Here is a 19,873-nt window from a genome sequence, read left to right as displayed (position 1 = left end):
GTTAACTGAATGGCTTCTATAGAGAACTAATTGATTACTCAATCAATAATTAACTCATGGTTAATTAATGGTTTTGGAGACAGGAATTTAGAGTCATGGATTTCATAAATATTCTGTAAGAAATTTCGTCGTGCAATGTAGCTATGTGGTTGACACTGATGCATAAATATTAATTTGTTGCAATTAGTTATTTGGAAAATTAGCAACAAGGCTAAAAAAAAATAAATATTTATAACGCACTTACCCTGTTTATTTTAGAAATTGCTTGGATTTTATTCATGTTTTTTAAATGTTAATTAAATGTTGTAGAGGCGAATCATTCATTATTATGTTATTATTATTCAACACGTATTTTTGTTGCTTTTCTTAATCCTTTTGGAAAGCACAATTAAAGCCAATTTTTATTATTTGTATCTAATGAATTTAATGTATTTTTCTCCTTATTATAAGCTTAACTAAAATATGTTATAAATGCCGTGCAGTATGTCTTATGTTTCGTTTTCAAAGAAATAATTGTAGTTTTCTATAATACAACTTAGTGTCTAAATAAGACCTAAACTACCCCTTAGTTAGCATGCAATCTATAAACTACTGCTACGAACTGACACTTAAACACTATACACTCCCTGGGGGACTACGATCATGGAGGATATCTAAATTAACAGTCTAATGGGCCGCACTTGACGCCCACTTCGGTGCACTTGCATTCCAGGCACTGGCTGGATAATTCCACGATAATCCTGCCAACCCGATACATGCGTCCGTAAATGTTGCAGCCCGCCAACTTGAGCTGTCCAAGGGGATCATCGCCCCCTAGAAATCCTGCTGCTCCTCCAGTCCTTTCCCCCGAACCTGAAGCTGAACCCGAACCTAAGTCCAAGCCCGATCCCTGGAGCATATCCTCCGGGGATGATGCTGCTAGTGTGGCGGTTGTCGGCGGTCGTGTTGCATGCTGGTAATGGTGGAATTGCTGCGGTGGCGGCTCATGTTGCTGCTGTTGCTGCGCTGCCTGCAACGTTTGCTGCTGCGGCTGCAATCGGTGCGGTCTAACCTCATAGCTGGTATCCATGAAGGGCAATTTTTCGAACGGTGAGTTTAAAAATGGATGCAGAGTGCCCCTCGTTGTTGTGGGCGGCCCCGTGGTTGTTGCCGCAGACACAGATTCCGTTGTTGCTGGTGGGGCTCTAGTTGTTGCTGCCGTGCTCTGGCGTCGCGTGGCACTCTGGACTTTGCGTCTGTTGCCGGTGGTCTGTTTGTTTTTCGTTTTACTATTTCCCTTTTTGGCCGGAGCACGTGTTGTAGATGGTGGCCGACCTGCGGTTGATATTGCTGTCGTGCTTGTCGTTGTTGTTGCTGTTGGTGTTGTTGCTTCTGCTGTTGTTGGTATTGCTGCTATTGTTGGCGTTGCTGTTGGCAGTTGCTTAAATGCCGGCACTGTGCTGCTCACTACTTCTTCTTTGGACAACTCCATGCCAAGCAGCTCATCCAGGAGCTTGTCTAATTTATTGATTTCATATTTATCTATCGAGGCGGCTTCCTTTTCCTTTTCCGTTGTTGTTGTTGTTGTTGCTTTTGTTGTCGTTGTTGTGCTGCTGGTTGTTGACGATGTAGAGGATGCTGTTGAGTTGCTAATACTGTAAGTGACAGTCTCGATATGCTCTTCAATCGGCTTCTTGTTCGCCTTGTCAACGATTAGTTCATCGAGATTGGGCGAAGGCTCTGTGTGTATGACATCTTTAAAGGGATCGGGTGTGGTGATTTCTGTATGCAAAATTAAGACAAGTGGATATTTTTAGCTAAATCTGGATAAGGGTCGCTTTACAATCGTTTAAATTTCAAAAACACCATACCCCAAACTAACGCTTAAGATAGATTTGAAGAAATTGTCTTACACTGTTCGATTCCTAGAGTTTCACTTTCTTTTGTAGACCTAGACACACTTTATAATCAGCTGTGCCATTGACGTTATAAAATTATAAATAATTACTTTTTTAATTCATTACGATTAACATTTCCTTAAAAATGGTTGGCGAATTATATATACATATATATATCACATGGTAATATTAAAAGTTAGAAAACTAACTTGATAGAACTCAGAGTAGTTTCGAAAAACTTGATTTGCTTTTATTTTGCAGTCTCTTTTAAAATATAAGTGAAGACGAAAAATCAAACCCAAAAAAAAAAAACTTTCTTTAAGTTTATAAAATATTTAAATTTGCTCACCTATCGAAGCAGTGTCGTTTGCTTGTGCCCCCGATGTTGTGATTTCGATAATGTGATGCGTCACATGGAAGCTGTCAAGTGGCCCATTGATTTCACTTGAGGTGACATGTTCCTGAAGGACCTCGCCATCGATGACCAGCGGTTCCTTGGGCATGAACCCTCCCTCCGTTTCGGTGGGTGGTGAGAAACCATTGTGAGGGGGCGGCACCACCGGCTGATCGAAATCAAAGTTCACGTAGGCAGCACTGCCTTCATATTTACCACCCACATGAACAACTGGTTCTGGGGCGGATTCAACTGCTGGCACTTCCACATTGAACTTGTACTTATAGGCAGCCTGATCCGGCTGAGATTGCGAGAACAGAGCTACCGAATCATCCATGGTATCATACCCCACCACATCCATTTTATCCGAGGCCACAGTCTGTTGATAGAAGTTGGGCGAATACTTCTCCTTGGAAACCGTTTCTACAGCATCGGTTGGCAGAAAAGGGATTATTTTTAAGTTCGGTAGACTGGGTGGCAATGTGGGTTCACCATTGGTATCCAAAGGTTCGGCTTCCAAAATACTCGGGTTAGTTTTGATTACCAGAGGTTTTGGAGTGCTTGTAATATAGGGTTTAGGCTTTGGCTTAAACTTGGGTTTGCCGGTGGTTCGAATGGTGGTTCGAATGGTGGTTGTTGTTGTCGTCGTAGTTGTTGGTTTTGGATTGGAAGCTATCGAAGTTGTGGGTTTTGAAGTTGTGGGCTTTGGAGTGGTTGATTTTGGAGTTGTGGGCTTTGAAGTCGTTGGTTTAGATGTTGTGGGCTTTGTTGTCGAAGGTTTCGGAGTTGTGGGTTTTGGAGTAGTAGGTTTCGAGGTGGTAGTGGTTTTCCTCGTGGTCTTTAGCTTGGGTTTAGCCGTAGTGCTTGGCTTCGTTGTGGTTTTTACATTGGTATCTAGTACGGTTCGCTGGGTGGTGCTTACACTTGGTTTCTCTGTGCTTTTGGTGGCGTTGACTTTGACCCTCTTATCCGCTGTTCTGTGGGTCACCGGCTGACCATATTTGCTGGTCACCACCAGCATGGGCGGTGTAACCGTGAGGTTGGCCAGTTTCGAGTTTATTCGCGTGTGAATTGGCTTGCCACTCGGCAATGGTCGGAACATGGGTGGTGCATGCACAGTGGTTGGTCTCTCGGTGCTTGTGGTTGTACTTGTCGAGGTCTGATTGAGTGGCTCTTCGAGCATTCCAGACAGACCATCCATAAAGGCGTTAAACAAACTGGGTTCTTCTTTCGCTGGGGCCGCCACTTCCTTGGCTGGTGCTGGCCAAATTCCGGCATTGGCCAAACCAATTTGTTGCGCCTCCGCTGGCAGTTCACCCACTGCCATTTCGCCGTTGTCCAACTGTTCATCGAAATCCTCTGCAACGCGTTTTATACTATTTGTGGAAGACATAACACCTTCTTCAGGTGAATTTAGGGTGGTACTGGTCTCCAGATAGGCTTCTGTCTTGGGGCCCAGATCCTCGTCATCGGGACCCAGCAGTATGTCCATCCAGGAGAGTGTGTTCTTGACCGTCGTTGATTCTGGCTGCCCAAACCCTTCGTGTTCCGTGGTGGGACCCAAAATCAAGTCCAAGAAACTCAGAGCCGTAGTGCTGCTCCCCTCTGCATTGGGTTCTGTTCTCATTGAAGGTGGTGCCTGGGTGGTTCCCATGCCCACAAGGTCTAAATTGTTGGCCAGCATTTTGTTGTTGTTACCATCAATGAACTCGAGACCTTCGCGAAGAGTGTCCATTATGCTCTTCTCACTACTGGCCTCCAGGTGACTTCCCGAGGCAGCTCTCGTGGGATGACGATCGTGGGGATATCTTTCGGCCATTGAGTTTTGTGGCATTAAAGCTGGCACCTCTTGCTCCGTTGGCTCATCCTTGCCGAAGAGCATGTTGTACAGATTGAACTGCCTGGAGTTGTGCGATCTGCGATAATCCCGCTGACTGCCACAATCGTAGCTGGATGGACAGCACTGACCCTTCGGCACCACCGGAATGCAGTTCTTCAGAGCCGGCGAGCACTTCTTCGGAGCACAACGTCGCGTTCCACGGATGCAGAAACATATGTCGCACGGCCTGTCCGCATCCGACCGCATCTTCTGACCCTCCGCGTAGAACTGGGCGCCCACAGTGCAGCCTCGATTGCGCTGCAGGCGCTGCGACATGCGCTGAAAGTGCTTGTTCGAGGTCTTCCTGTAGCGCACTTCCTGCGACGACTTTCCGGAGGTTTTACTGCTGCAATCATACCTCACCGGACAGCAGGTGGAGTCCACAAATATGGGCTTACAGCCCTCCACGGGCAGCATGCACTTCGGCTTCACGCATTTCTCGGTACCGCCTAAATTTGAAAAAATATAAATAAAATATTTTCCATATTACTTTTTTATACCACAGTGTATTTATGTAATTCAGAGGTGCTCCAATGCTACCTTATGGCTATGCCATACCAACAAAACCACACGCAAATTTAAGGAAAAGATAAAAGCAAATTGGCGATTCAAAAAAAAAAAAACCAATAAAACTGTTTTAGCTTTGCCTCGGGCTTATCAGTAAAGAAATAATTATTAGTGTGTAGTAGGCTCATACACATTAACACACATATATTATTATACCGTTACTTACTTAATACAAATAATTATACAACACCAATAATAAGTTATGTTAAACCTATGTTAAGTAACATGAACTGTAAGAGGATCTCTCTGAGAGAGTCATTCTGGAACTTTCGATGTGAGCGAGCGAAAGCAATGCAATGAGACGTATAAAGAAATGAATAAAGATTCAGTTGATAAACGCCTTCCTCAAGAGTATATACATAAAAACATATTTCCAATGCTCTTATTGTGCATAGGCTTGAGCACCCCAGACTTAAATAGTTTTACCTATGTAGGTAAGTACCTTAATAAAAAATTTGTAGTATTGTTTCATAATGGGTAACTTTAGGACTTCGGAATTTGGGTACTAAATTAGTTTTATTGTTTTTCTGTATATGCGTATCATAATAATAAGAAACATGAGAAAGTATAATTCGGCATTAAAAAAGTTTAAGACATGAAAATAAAGTAATTTGTGATTTGATTTCAAAGTGGAATCAATTAAATCAAAAAAAAAAAAAATGTAATTTAAAATAAATTTATTAAAATAATGTCTACTGTTATTTGTTCCTTTTTTATTACCTAGAAAATGTTTTTTTGCAACTACAGTCCCAACACTGAATACCACTATAAAAATGGGTTCTGTTTTGTTTTTCTATTTTAACTCACCTATGCAATAACAGTAGCTGCACAGATTCGAAGATGACATCGCCGAGCCAGATTTATAGACGGTACCATTTTTCACACAGACTGCAAGACCCATAATCAATTTAATCTACTATTCTCCATTGAAAACAAAGGTAATCAATTACGTACCAAACAGATCCGTGTCGGAATCATCGGAGCGCCTTTGAAGCATGTTATCGTTGACCACCCGATCAATGGACTCCCTCTCGTAGTGATCCAAGTAGGCAATGATGCGGCGCTTGGTGGGTATTTTGTAGAAGGCATCCAGTCTGGCGCAGGATAGATATGGGCAGCAGGTGCTCTTTTTCTGGACCACCACACAGCCCCTGGGCGGGGGCATGGGCATTTCAGGACAGACCTTCAGTCGACACACTAGCGTCTTTCGGTTACACTGGCAGTTTAGGCACTTCTCCATGCTCGGCACCACCGATTTGTCCGCGAACCAAGTGCCATTGTGATGGCAGCCTAAAGGTAAATAGAAAAACGATTAATGGTAGATTCCATCAAAAAATAATATGTAATATTTTTTTATTTTGTCCTGAACTGATCATTTAACAATAATAAATTGACCTTTCCCAGTAACAGCTTTTAAAACAAAATTTTTTTGAAGAAACAGATTTTTGAAGAATTTTAATCAATTGATTTTAAGACTTTATACTCTTAACCTAAAAATTTTATGTTAATAAAGTTTAAAGTTAAATTTTCTAACATTGTCAAAAACCAATTCAAAGTAATTAATTTTGTTTTTTTTTTTTGCAGACTAAAATAAATGTATTATCAAAACGGGCACTAATTGGTATTTCTTTAAAGAAACTGGAATGGTAATCCTAACAAATGAATTTAAAATATGTGATGCAAAGTTTTCCACTTAATCAGCTGCGCATCTCACCCAATCCCACAAATTTCACAGACTTTATCCGCCAGTACCGTACTCACCTGTATTCGGCGTGATAAACGCGTCCAGCTGTGCGGGCCAAAGCAGAAGTAATGCCGCCGATAATATGCTGACTAAGCGCAGCGTCATCTTCGGTCGTTCCCGTTGCGTGGATGTGGATGTCGATGCCGCCGAAGAGCATGAATAATGCAACAAAGTCAGAGGCAGAGCCAGAGCCAGAGCCGACTTTGGACTTGGGTCGGCCAAGAGTCCCGACTGCGAGTCCCCCTTGGTATGTCTATATCGACGTCTTCCAGATGCGGCAGGGCAGCGCTCCGACTTGTCTGGCAGAGTCCAACTCTAATGCTCCGAATGTGTGTCACGCAGAGGCAACTTTCGAATGACAGCGGCGAACGGTGCGCATGCGCATGCCCATTTGGCTTAGACCAAATTAAGCCGAGCTGGAAATTACCCGCACAATTGGCCGGAGCATTGCCACAGGTCGTCGATCGTCGCTTGTTGTTCGTTGCCGGTTGCTCGTTGCTGGTTGCTCGTTGCTTGTCGCCAGTGCCAAAGTTCTGCCACACTTTTAATGAACCATATGCGCGGCGTTACAAAAAGAAAATTTGTTCGCTTCACAGCTGCAAAGATAGGCAAAGACGGTGACGGAGATGGGGGTAAGTGGTGGTCATTAGTTATACGAGGTTGGATAATGCCAGCGAAACTATGCAACAGGTTGCCTGGGCCAACAACTTCATTTGAATAAACATTTTTAGAGAGCTAAATTGACGCGTGTACTACAAGATGTGCGAGAGATGGCTGAGATTAGGTAAGAAATGATATCTAAGCAACTTCTGTAAAATCCAAAGTTGGTCTAGTATAAATTAAGAACTTGTTTTTATAGTTGGCATATAAGTTTATTAGCTATATTAAATTTTACAGTAAATTATGGCTATAATATAAAGCCGATGATTTTATATACATTTGTTTTCATAGGTACTTGAAACCTAATGAACCAATTTAAATATAAACACAATTGCATTTACAAATGCATCTAATTATTTCTATAAATAAACAGATGAAAAAAAAAGTAAAATTCAGCTTTAACATGTATCCCAATCATTTAAGACTATTTATGAAGATTAAATCTCAAGCTAACATTAATCAAACTTGCAATTAGGTTTCCCCTAAGTTTTAGCTCTTGTTATTTAAGGCCAAGGGATTAATAGTGCTTAAAAAGTTAATTCACTTAAACATGTCTTTCCTGATACTCCAGCTTTCTATTCTTACTGAAAATAGCTGAACAAGAAACAGATCTTTCAGTATTTCCAACTTAATTCCCCCAATAACTTCACACCAGTTTATAGCTTTGTTTATCCATTTGCCCCTGCACTCGAGTGCTTGGCATAAATTCTCACACGGAAATGGGCCAAACGCAAATGCTGCCAAAATCCATCAATAAATACACGAATAGAGAAGGCAATGGCGTCTAAGTGACACCGAGCAGCAGTCATAAATAATACTACTCAAAATGAGAGGGGCTCGAAGAACTGGTCTGGCCGAAGAAGAGTTTGAGCCTGCATGAATCCACTTTACACTCCTCGAAATCCAGCCAGACGAGAGTTGCATGCAAACGCAACAACTGGAAAACAGCCAAACAAACATGAAAATCAAATAAAGCCAGGCGAATGGCGGTCATTGCCAGCGCAAGATCCACCGACAGCCAGACTTCTGGCCACCGAGTTGTCCAAGAACCATCCCCATCCAATGGGTACCAAGTGCCAATAGCCAAGAGCCAGCTAGCAACTAACAACAAACAACAAACAACAATGTTGTCCACGGACCACTCCGGACTGGCCACTGCAGCCACTTTCATTAAGAACGTGATTAGCAGCGAAAACTCACTGGCATGCAAATGCAAACGAAAAGTCTGGAAAGAATCGAGAACGTTTTGGGGATCTGCATTAGAGGAAGTTTGGATACTCTGATGAAAATTAAAATACAAGCCCATCAAACAGTTTGTCCAAGGGATTAAATTTATATAGCCCTCTAAGTACATTAAAGTCAAGTTTCAATTAAACTCATTCAAAAAGCAAACAGCCAGGGGAAAAAAATGGCTTGACTAAAAAATAATTGTAATTAATAATAATCTATAAGCTGAAAGATATTGGTAAATGCACTTAATTTAAACAAAGAACTATTTAATTTACGATTTATAATAATTATTTATTTTAAATACATTAGAAAATTTATTAACAAATGGCACATAACATTGAGATGTGATGTATGATGATGTATGACAATTTTAAACGAAGAAATCTTACAAATTATTATATTTATGTGAAGAAAAATTGTTTAAAAAGTCAGGAAAGGCTACCCAGCAGCAATACCCCGACTGAACGCTGAAGGAACTTAAGCTCGAATGCGCAGAGCTTCTTCGCTTAATTGGAGCTCTCTTTGCATACTGGATTGGTGGGTCCGCTTCGGTCGTCTTTTGGCCTTGCACAATTTAGTCGCAGCAGTTGGTTCTCATGACAACTTTTAATCAAGTCATTATCTGAATGTCAGGCCACAGAAGATCTATGCTGGAGAAACTTTCACGAGGCACGAAAAAAAAACAGAAGTCACAGAATAAAACCAAACGACAAGCACCGAAAAGAATTTCAGTTTCACACAATAAATCAGCTGCAGTTGACTTTTATTTTGTTGTGGTTGACTCTGCTTTTAATTGAGAGCCACTTGAGGCTCATTTGCATGCCAGTCTCGTGTACTTGGCCATGAAAGTGGAGGCATAGAACACAGGCATTACTGGCTGCAACTGGGAAGATTTTAGATCGAGGCGAAATCTCTCTTTCGCTGAGGTTGGCCTAGGGCCTCAAATTGCAGCCGGTGAAAATCCGCAGCTTAATTACAGATTTTCCAAAAGCGATTTGCATCGGGGCCGGGGCCAACATAATTCCATAATTTCCGCAGTGGAACTCCAGTTCGCCACGCACTCGCAAATAATATCAAGAATCTTCATGGGTATCCCACTCACTACATTCAGAACGTGTGTAAACCCAGTCGGCTCATAAATAAATTACAGTAATTACATGGGCAAAGACAAAACCAAGCCAAAAGAAAGCGAGGCTGTGGGAGCAAATGCCACTCAGGTGTCCGAGACCAAGAACCTCCATAATGGGGCCAAGCAATTACGCCCAGACAACTTTATTTATACACCTTTTTGTATTTGGCCTGGCCATACACTGAGCCAAATTATTCAACTCATTTATTAGACTGCCACCGGGGTCCGAGCGAAAGTGTTGAGATTAAAAGTCTTTGATTACTTGATTAACTAATCACAATGGAGAGTTAGTTTGGCATCTTTAACGCAGTTTACGGGTGTTTCGAAGAAATTAAAAGTTTTTAGGGTTTCAGTTTCATTAACCTAGTTGAAAGAGTTTGTAAAGAAGATTTTGGACAATGGTCTTTGAAGATAAATTCTGCAGAGAACTGTAAATGGCAAAGACGAATTCGAATTATAGAATTTCACCATCGAAAGTTAACCAGCGTTGTTTTTACATTCGTTTAGGAAAATGGTATGTCATTCTGGGATTCCATTCGAAAATAATATTGTGAATCTCAAAATTAAAAAAGAATAAAGTAGCATATGAAGATACGATTTTTTCTGACATTCAGTTTAAATTAAATCCAAACAAAAATTAGCACATTCAAACAAGTAATTTACTTAAATCTACAATGAATTTAAACATTAATAGCTAGAGCTCAACTTAATTTCTCCACCGAATGTAACATAGCTGTTTAGCAAGAGTGAAGACACTGATGTTCAGCCAAAGAAATCAACCCAATTAACTAGTTCCACTGTCCCAAATCACCACAAAGCCACTTGGCTGACAATAAATTCTCTATTTGAGCCAAAATAGAGCTCGGAGTCGAACTGTAGCCGTGACATCGATTCGGCAACAATAAAATTGGGTATTGAGCATTCGCATCTGATAGATACTTTGTTGGCCACTCCGACCATTTGACACAGTAGCAACGCCCCACTGACAGATTTATTTATCTGGCTTTTCGGGAAGGCGATGGAGAGCACTCCCTCCATATTTGGACGTTGATTTGTGAAAGGCGAAAAGCGAAAAGCAAAACCAAACTGGAGTGCAACAATTTGCGTTGTTTTGAGTTGGCTCTAGATCTGGGCTTTGTTTTCTGACTACTGGGCATATTTTTGGGCGCATTCTAAACTTATAATTTGTAACAACTTTCACCGAGCGATCGTGGCAGGCACAAGTAGCACTTAGGATTATGTAAATCTCGCCCAGCTAGAAAATCTAATAACAATGGAAAGCTCAGGAAAGAGAGGTATGGATGGAAAGAGAAATACAACGCCCGAGATCGAAATCTGGGCCTATTTTCACTTTTGCAAATGGTCTAAGAACACGGAACATGAATAGAAATCGAAGTCAGTGCGAGTCAATAAGCGATCGTTGAGAATTGAAACGTGAGCATGACTATACACTAGTCAGCAAAAATGGCAAATCTATGTCTGATCACATTCTGGAGTTGAAAAAATAAGGCATTTTACTAAATGATCACAAAATGTTAAACTAATAATTAAAAATGTTCAATATAACCATTAATTAGTTAAGGTACATCTTTTCCAAACTTTTCCTATAAAGCTTTCTTGACATTATATTATTATTATTCTTAAGAGCATTTCTAATTTAAATTAATTGTTTTGCATTGAAGTGTAATTGTCTTTTCTTCCCCAAGAATTTATAATTCTTTTAATAACTACATATGCAAATGAGCTCGTGTGTGCGGCTTCATCATAGAGTGAAATTTGTGTCATCATAATTGAAGAAATGCCAACACGCTTCATCTTCAGTTCCACAGCAAGAGAATAAATTTGGCAATACATGAGCCATTGAAATAATTCCAGCATGAAGTACAAACGTATCTGCTACAAAAACAAAAAAAACTAAACAAAAAAACCTGACTTACAGACTGTCAGAGCCATCAACATGTGTGGCTCATTAAATATGCTGCGAACACACAACACACAAGTACAAGAAAAGCAGCAGAGAACGAAAGAGTTTGAACAATTTTCATGTCCAACTCTATTGATGCAACTACCTCTTCTGGAGGCTTACACGAAAAACAATTTTGTACAACTATTAACAGGTTTAATACTCAAACTTCATTTATTTTAAACAATATGTAAATACAATAAAGATATTTTAACGACTCAATTTTAATTTGTAAATTTAAAAAAAACTGTTTTACTGTATCAAGTAAATTTTACCTGGTAGCTTACCCAAACTATATATTGTTGAGTCAAATTTGCAAAACCTTTGTTCTATGGGTAACATTCTTAACCTTAAATATTTGGTACATCTTTAATGAATATGAAAAACTTTTGTAAAAATGTTATAAAAAATTGTAAATGGATAGGATTGTATCCATCCAAAAAGTAAAGTATTTAGTTGTGTGTAATAATAAATGCCACAAAGTGAACATAAAATGTTTAATTACGATACGGTTTATCTAGCCTTACATTAATAGAGCAAAAAAAGGTTCTAAGTTGGAAGCTTGGTGCTGTTTTTTGGCGAGGTGTACCCACACACCTCTCCCTGGCCGCAGACAAATGCCTGTCATTTAGTGGACGTCAAACATGTTCGACCCAACCCCTTGAACACCTGATTCCCCTGAATCCTGCTCCACTTCTGCCTTTTTCCAGCCAGCGATCGACGATCTGACTCCGCTCCTCATCCCAAGTTATTAGAGCCGCGAGGGCCCAATAAATGGGCGTCGTTTATGCACCTCATCATCAGCGATTGCACAGATCGCAGTTCTGTGTTTTTTTGTTGTATTTTTTTATTCACTCGCTCTGCTGTTGTTCGGCCAAGCGGAAGTTGTTAAATGAAAAGGCAGAAACGGGCATGAAAATGGGAAGAGGTGTCGCCGTTGCCCGAGCGGAACGAAGAGCAAATGCTCTCGGAGGAAGCTCATGCTCATGCCCATGGACATGTCCTCGGGAGGAGTTGGTCTGGTGTCTGGGAGGTTGAGATGTCATGTTAATTCCTGATTCCTGGAAGCTGTGAATTTGAATGTTAGACCTAAGTAAATGCAGGAAAGTGGGTTTGTACTGATTAAAAGGAAAAATTCTAAAATAAAACCCTTACATACATTACAACACTAACAGAGGACCTTATTTTAAATAAAAAAAAACACTTCTGTAAATAATTTGTATTTGTAAGCAAGTCTAACATCTAATTTTATTTAAATTAATACATTTTATTTTGAAAAGTTCAAACTTTATATATATTTTTTACGCTAGCGTTAGCATTTAAAGATCATACCCCTACGCCTACTTAAATTCTGTGCATTTCATAGAACCCCATTGAGCTGACTCTTTCGTACCATTAGTCATAAAATTTAATTGAATTTCTTTCGGTCGGTTGAATGAAGTAATAGTTAAATTGTTAATTAGGAGTGTCCAGAGGCCGGCAGTTACATGCAGGCCAAACCTTTAGCGCGCAAGAAAGATAACTAAACGTGGGGATCGGGTGAAAGTCAAGTCAAGTCGTCGTCGCCTCCCGACATCTCCTTCACTCTAATGAAACTAGAACAAACTGCACGATTGTGGCAAATGGATAAAAAAAAAATACAAAAAAATTGCAGAGCTGGGAAAGGTTTTTGTGTCGTCCAGCTAGCACCTTTCACAAAAGCCGAAACCATCAGCGAACCCACACCGAAAAAGCGCCAAACAATGAACTCAAAGTTCTTAATACCCCTAAGTACTTATTGGCAAATCGATGTCGCCCTGCTCTGGTTCTATTGGAGGGAAAATTATCGATTCGTGATTCAGTCGAAACAGCGTAATAAAATTGTCAACATGACGGGCTGCGATTAATATAGACTTCATATTTATAATGCATAAATCATGCAGCAGACGGAACGTGCGCTTTTGTGTTGCATTACATTTTCCACAACTCAATGATGCGACTCCTAAGGCAAATTCCGAGTGATTTGTGCTGGAGATGAGACTTCGATCATAAAGTTATTTTTATTAAGTTAAAATTAATATTAATACAGTATATACATTTCATAGCTTTTTTATGATGCAGTTTAAATATCTATAAAAAAAACTACATTGGAAAGTTTTTTTAAGATAAATTACCAATATTTATAAATCGTACAATAACGTTAAGACATTTTAAAGTTTTGCCAGTTTTACCTATAATCCAATCTTAAAATATTAAATAAATCATAAGCAATTACATAAATTCCTTATAGATTACAACTTATGGATGAAGGTAGGCGTCAGGCAATGAAAGATTACAGAAAACATTAACAAGCATTAGTTACGAGTGACTTAAATCACTTATATTGTATTAGATACTCCATTTCAAAACACGCTCATAATTCTCCATAATTCACGCTCATCTCTAGGCCAAAGCCAACGACCGGACAGAGTTTGTGGCAAACTTGTTCTGACTTTTGTTACAATTGGTGACTCCTTTCTTTTTTATTCTGCTTTCTAGCGCTGTAAGACAATGCACCATAAAACTGCAGTGGAGACCTGATCGCTGTTTTTGCCCACTTGATTCCCACTCCACCCATTTCCATTTCAGTTGCCATGCAAATTTCTACCTTGTGGGTTTTGTGTTGTTTCCCCGTCTCGAATGTTTTCCTCTTTCCGGGCACATTTGTCAAGGTGTCTTGTAAACATGGAGCCCAAGAAACCCAAAGAGCCCAAAGAACCCAGAGCGAAGCACCGTTAGATCAGATGCAGACGGCATGCTTATATAACGCATTGCGCCAGCCGAATTTGTATGTTTTATTGGTTACCTCTTTAGGCCATAAATGGTAGTGACAAAAGTCGGAATTTATGGCCTGCTGACAGTTCTGATAAATAACCCAAGGCCCGGCATTCAGTTGGTAGCTGGGGTACGGGACTTTAGACTTGGGCCAGGGCGTGTTGCAGGTGGGGAAATCACCTAAGAAAGCCATAAAATGTTTTATCTCCGACTATGTTCTTGGGGCACTTCGTCGTGAGGAGCCTGGAGTTAATTAGCTGGGAATAAATGGCTTTTAAAATTCCTCCTCTTTTGGGGAGTTAACTGGGAAGGCGTTTCGGGAAATGTGCCTACAGTAGCTAACGAAAATTCATGGGTTCACGTTTTATTGGAGAACAGAACTCAGCTCATTGGAATGCTGCTTTATTCTCGTATTTATTACACTAACATATTTCTTTTAGAGCCATAATGTGCCTAAGACAACCAATTTTGAGAATAAAACGTAGTAGTCGTACAATATATATTTAATTAATGGTTTTGTTTTATTTATTTACATAAATAATATACCTAACTAAAAATTTTCTTAGACAATATTAAATACATATTAGTTTAACAATTGGCTTGGTTACTTAATAATTGTATTTAAAAAGATATGTATATTAACGAATATTTATTTAAAAATTAGAGGTTCTTTTATATACATATATATATTTGGTGGATATCTCCTCTGATTGTTTTTTTTTGAGCTTACACTCCATAAGTTTTCAATTTAAAAAACAGTGCGATTTTAATTTTAGCAATATCACAATAAATATTATTTAAATATATTAATTGAAAAATTAGAGATATCAAAACAGTTGTAAACAAATCCTGTTTGTTTTCTGTGTGCTGTTCTGAATCTGTTCGGATAGTGGAGACACAAAAGAAAGAGTTTCTCCTCATATGGCCAGGCTCAGTTGATTCGCTTTTTTCGCTGCTTTATTTATACGAGCACTCTTTTTTAGCTGGTTGCCTCACCGTTTTCAATATCAGATTACGTGCGGGCTATCTTTTGTTGTTGGTCGGCGACCGGGGGCTTTCCTTAAGTGCTGCAGCGCTTTTCGGCATATCAGATGTTGCTAATGTGGCTCTGCTAACTGGGGTCCGGTCTCTAGCGCTCCACTTGAAAGGAGAGCCTAGATTCGAGATACAAGATACTTTTTTCGACCTTGAGATGGCGGTCGAAGCCAAGCTCCCGGCAATGATAATCGCATTTGTGGCACACCTCGTTCTACAAGACTATCGCCAAATGCAGCGGGGCGTGGACTGATGACCAAAGGGCATCCAGGAAGTTCATTTTATATCCTAAAGATATCGGATGGCTTTAATAGTGCTATCATGGTCATTAATTTTAATATCTTACTAAGGTTTTTAACTTTGACTAACAAGCTTGTTAACTCGAATAAGAGAATCTTATATCTTTTGAAAAAATCTAAGCTTATTAGATTACCGATAGATACCACCTGTCTACTGAAATAATTTATGTTACCCTAAATTTTTATTAGAACCAGTTCTATTTGTTATAATTTCTAGTTTCTTCTTTAAAAGACAATTAAAGTAAAGGCTTGAAGTTATTAAAACCCGTAGAAATATTAACAAAACTAGTCAGTTAATAAGTAATTCAGAGATCTAATTGCAAAGATGTTAAAATTTTCCTTTCTGATTTAGGTCATGTAACTCTTACCTATTATGTTCATACATATGTAGTGTATTTCGATTCGAGTTAAAGACTTTATATGGCCTAATGAAGCTTTCTTCCCGTCTTCTGCCTTGAGCTTGTAGATTTCCTTTATCGCCCGGGTTCTCTTCCTACATTTTCAATTGCAGGCAATTAGCAAATTCTCTTTGGGCTTTGCTTTAATGACCGTCTAACGTAAAATGTCGTCTACACTGAAGTTTTATAGCTTCCGCTTTGCATTATCAAATATTATTGGTGTTGTTCTACCGCTTCTTATAACCATTTTCTTCTTCTTATTCCTGCTGTTTGCAATTGCATGTCGTCACGTCAAGCCCCAAGAAGTGGCAAGAAGAAGCTGAAGAATCGGCGCAGCAGCTGGTAGAAAAAAAAACCCTTGGAAATCTAATGATGATCATTAGGAGCGGTACTGTAATCACACAGAAGCCGAACTCCCAGCTAAACCTAAAGTCAGAACCCCTTCTTCTTCTTCTATTTCTTCTCCGACAGCTTCTTCTTGCTTTTTGTCAACATGAAACGGTAATTTCTTAAACAAAAAAATAACAACAACATCGGAGGCAGCAGTTGTGGAGCAAAAGATTACTCTAAGCATTTTAGCACAGAAAAAAAAAAACGAATCTTATCTTAAGCGTGATTTTAAAATCCATAAAGGTTAATAAAGACTCATAAATACCAATCATTACCCATGTTTCCCAAAAAGTATTTATGAAATGGAGAAGTGACAAATTAGTTCTGAATAAATGAACTGATAAATGACGATAAATTTTATTAATAACATATATTATTTATTTATTTTAGTATTCATTTTACTTTATTTTTTTATCCTTTATAATACTTTTACAATATGATTTCATGTAATATCAGTGTCATAAATGCAATTATTAAATAAACTTGAGAATTAATTATGAGAATAAATTATAAGCTTGGCTATAAAATGGGAAACACACTAAACATTTAAAATTGGAATCAATGTTAAAAGAACACTTTAAAATTGTTCGTATAATTGTATATCGTTGCATCATCTTTTTGCGCAGTGTAATTAAAGTCAAAGCAACCTACATTCTCTCCCTTGAATCTCCACACTCTCGGTCTCTCTCCCTTCTGGTTCCTCTGGTTTTCAAGCGCTGAGTGCGTTTTTGCGGCTGTGCGACCAATGTAACGGCTTCGATTAGTCTTAGGAAGTCGCCTAAGTTTTGTCGTCGGCGCGTTGGGCTCATCTTCCCCCTATCTATCCCCCTTTTCTAACAGTGCGCCCCACTGATGCGACTTTTTCTTTGGTTTGTTTGCCTCTGCTGCTGGCATTTTAACAGTTAAATGCTTAGTTTACATCATTAGCATGCCGTTTTCAGATATTTCTTCTCTTTTGCCTAATAAATATGCAATTTAGTACCAGCTTCTTCTACTGTCGCCGACTATGGATTTAATTGGTCATAATGAGCATTATTTAATTTGCGTAGATTCGCAGGGAATAAGAATCATTTGATTAACTTTGTACAGTTGGGATTTTATTTGCGATTGAGAAAGGCAAAATTACAGGAGAATTTCTAAAATTTGAATAGAAAGTGATCAACTCACATAGAAATTCTTTAGAAATTCAAAATAATTTCTAATAAAATAATTTTTATTGGGAATTTTAGAATTTGGTATCTAATTTTTTCTGTTCCCACGAAAATAATAATACATTTACGTTAATTTAAAAATATCAAAACACATAAACAGAAAAACAAATTAACATATTTTTTTAAAATAAGATATATTTACACAGATAAGCCGAGTAATCAAAACTAAGGGTTTTTAAAAGTTTACATTTCCAGTGTTATTTAAAAATCAAACACCTCAAAAAATTAGTATTTATTCTTAGTTTTTCCTCAATTGTTGCACACTCCAGAAAGTTCGTTGCCTTAGACTTTTGTTTGTGCTTGAAAATTATGAATTTTCATGTTTTCCTTTACGCTTTGATAAGTTCACGAGCACGTTATCAATTTATTGTTGTAGCACTCCCCCTTCCAGAATATCTGATAAACAAAAACCCGGCCTTATTATGAGTGTCTTCCAAGAACTGAATTAAATTGTAGATTTTCTTTTACCGCAGTCATTACACCGAGATTAACACACAGGAATCATTGCCTTCGGTTAGTTCGTTGCCTGAGTCTTTCGTTTCTGTGTGACTTAGCTTTTGTTTCTGTCTCCGCAAGAACGGGTGCACTGAAGCATGGACTTTTGGCTCCGGCTGCAGGTTTGTATGTTTATTTGTTTATCTGTCCACCAAGTCGGTGGGTTCTATTAACATTGTAAACAATACCGTTAACACCAAACGATACGTAAGACAAAAGCTTTTGGCAGAGTGAGCGAAACAGCTACATGAAATGTGCCGCAAGAATTTGCCAAGTTGGTGGGCAAAGAAGGAAATGCCGACTTGCCAACTGCATATTTTACCAACCCCAACTCCCCGTGGCAATGCATCAAAGAATTGAACAACTAGAAACAGCTACGTAAAAAAAAGCGTGAAAAAGAGGCGACAGGAAAAACGGTTTGAGGAAAACACGTATTAAATTTTAGCATGCCCAGAGTGCGCATAGAGGCGGCCGAGAACCGCAACAACGACCTCAGAAACGACTTGGAAGTGTCCGTGCTTGCCCAGCTATGCATTCCCGGAGTTCCCCGCCAGTTCACATACCTGTCTAAGTTGAGGTTTTCCAATATCCACTGAACTGTTGTGAGGCACCAAAACAAAAATATGACTCCACCGATTGCTATATTGTCGTTTTTTTGTTGTTTGCTTATGTTTGCTTATGCTTGCACTTCACCGCCACTCGGGGGTTCGATCATCCTTGACCACAAGAAGAGTCTTTTTTTGTTCATTAATTTATTACAGTCTCCACACACTCCGATCCGTTTTCTCGTTCTGAACGCGTCGCGTGCTGTTTTCCAACTGAGGCCCCAGCAACAAGTTCGAGTTGCTTTTAAGAAAAAGCAGTCGAAAGAAAGTTGTCTGCATACTGAATTCTGTTCGAGCGCGCCAAAGATTCTCGTTCGAAAGCTGCAGCGAAAGAGATTCTCTCAAGAGAGAATCTGCTAAGAGAGTTTTCCCCCCAAACGAAGGAAGATTAATTACTGGTTGTGCGGCTGATAAGACTGAAATGTCGCTAGTCCACAGTTTGTTGGCCAATTAAAAATTAGATTTCGCTTAAGATTTGTCCACGAGATTGGGAAGGGTTCGCGGAACGATTGCAAAGATAGATGTTTCATGGTGTATTTGTTTTTTTTTTTTGTAAAATAAACTGTCAACCATATTTTAAAAAGGGTTGAACGACCTGGAAAGTTGGAAACATTCTTTACTGGTACAATATTGAACATTCTGTCAAACAAGTAGTAAAAATAAAATGACTATTATTTAATGTGAAACAAATTAGAGCTTCTAACCATTTTTAACTTTAAAACGAATGCATTTTAAAAGTTTACTAATATTTTAAAAGTATTAAGCTGCAACTTATTAATTAAACCAGAATTTTAGTGATTTGCCTAATTTATTTTTAATAAAAATATCTACCTTACGTATGATTTTCGTTTATGGCTTACTCACAACTCATTTCAATATTCCGTTCTTCTCTATACCGATTTTAAAAATCATTTTGAGTTTCCTAGCCACAGAAACCCGGCAAGAAAATATATAGCAATAAAATCGTATGTGTGCATATACATATAAAAGACCATAAAGCACAGACACTCATTCCGATGCCAAATGCCGATGCCAATAAAGCCCCCAAGTAAACAATTCCAGGCATTACTCCATTACTCATAATGGCGCAGCCAAATGTCGCGGTCGCATCCTCATCCTCATCTTCTTCAGCGATTGGGGGAGCAGCGAGAAGGGAGTGGAAGGGGACACTGGAGTCGAAGGAGCACCCGCCCATGTTGTTCCC

The 19,873-nt window shown here is 39.1% G+C and overlaps 1 protein-coding gene across 1 annotated transcript; it reads right to left on the bottom strand.

Annotated features, from left to right (window-relative positions):
• Nucleotides 1-398: 398 nt before the first annotated feature.
• LOC108138307 (mucin-5AC) lies at nt 399-18,868 on the bottom strand. Its single transcript, XM_017260464.2, has 6 exons — nt 18,628-18,868; nt 6,479-7,057; nt 5,672-6,007; nt 5,525-5,605; nt 2,227-4,599; nt 399-1,761 (listed from the first exon to the last, which is right to left on the bottom strand). Exons 2-6 carry the CDS (start codon nt 6,564-6,566, stop codon nt 659-661), a joined length of 3,981 nt encoding a protein of 1,326 aa, XP_017115953.1. The 5' UTR covers nt 6,567-7,057; nt 18,628-18,868; the 3' UTR covers nt 399-658.
• Between the last annotated feature and the right edge of the window lie 1,005 nt (nt 18,869-19,873).

The sequence above is a fragment of the Drosophila elegans genome, unplaced genomic scaffold, assembly GCF_018152505.1.
Source record: "Drosophila elegans isolate 14027-0461.03 unplaced genomic scaffold, ASM1815250v1 contig_814, whole genome shotgun sequence".
Lineage (NCBI taxonomy): Eukaryota > Metazoa > Arthropoda > Insecta > Diptera > Drosophilidae > Drosophila > Drosophila elegans.
The sequence above is the reverse complement of the archived record's forward strand: the minus strand, read 5'-3'. Positions and strand labels throughout refer to the sequence as shown.

Excerpts from the sequence above, each read along its gene's own strand:
- LOC108138307 (XM_017260464.2), bottom strand. The coding sequence starts at position 6,566 with ATGACGCTGCGCTTAGTCAGCATATTATCGGCGGCATTACTTCTGCTT. Across the intron at positions 5,606-5,671 it reads TTCCGACACGGATCTGTTTG|TCTGTGTGAAAAATGGTACC; the intron begins GTACGTAATTGA and ends TGGGTCTTGCAG. Across the intron at positions 4,600-5,524 it reads CAGCTACTGTTATTGCATAG|GCGGTACCGAGAAATGCGTG; the intron begins GTGAGTTAAAAT and ends TTTCAAATTTAG.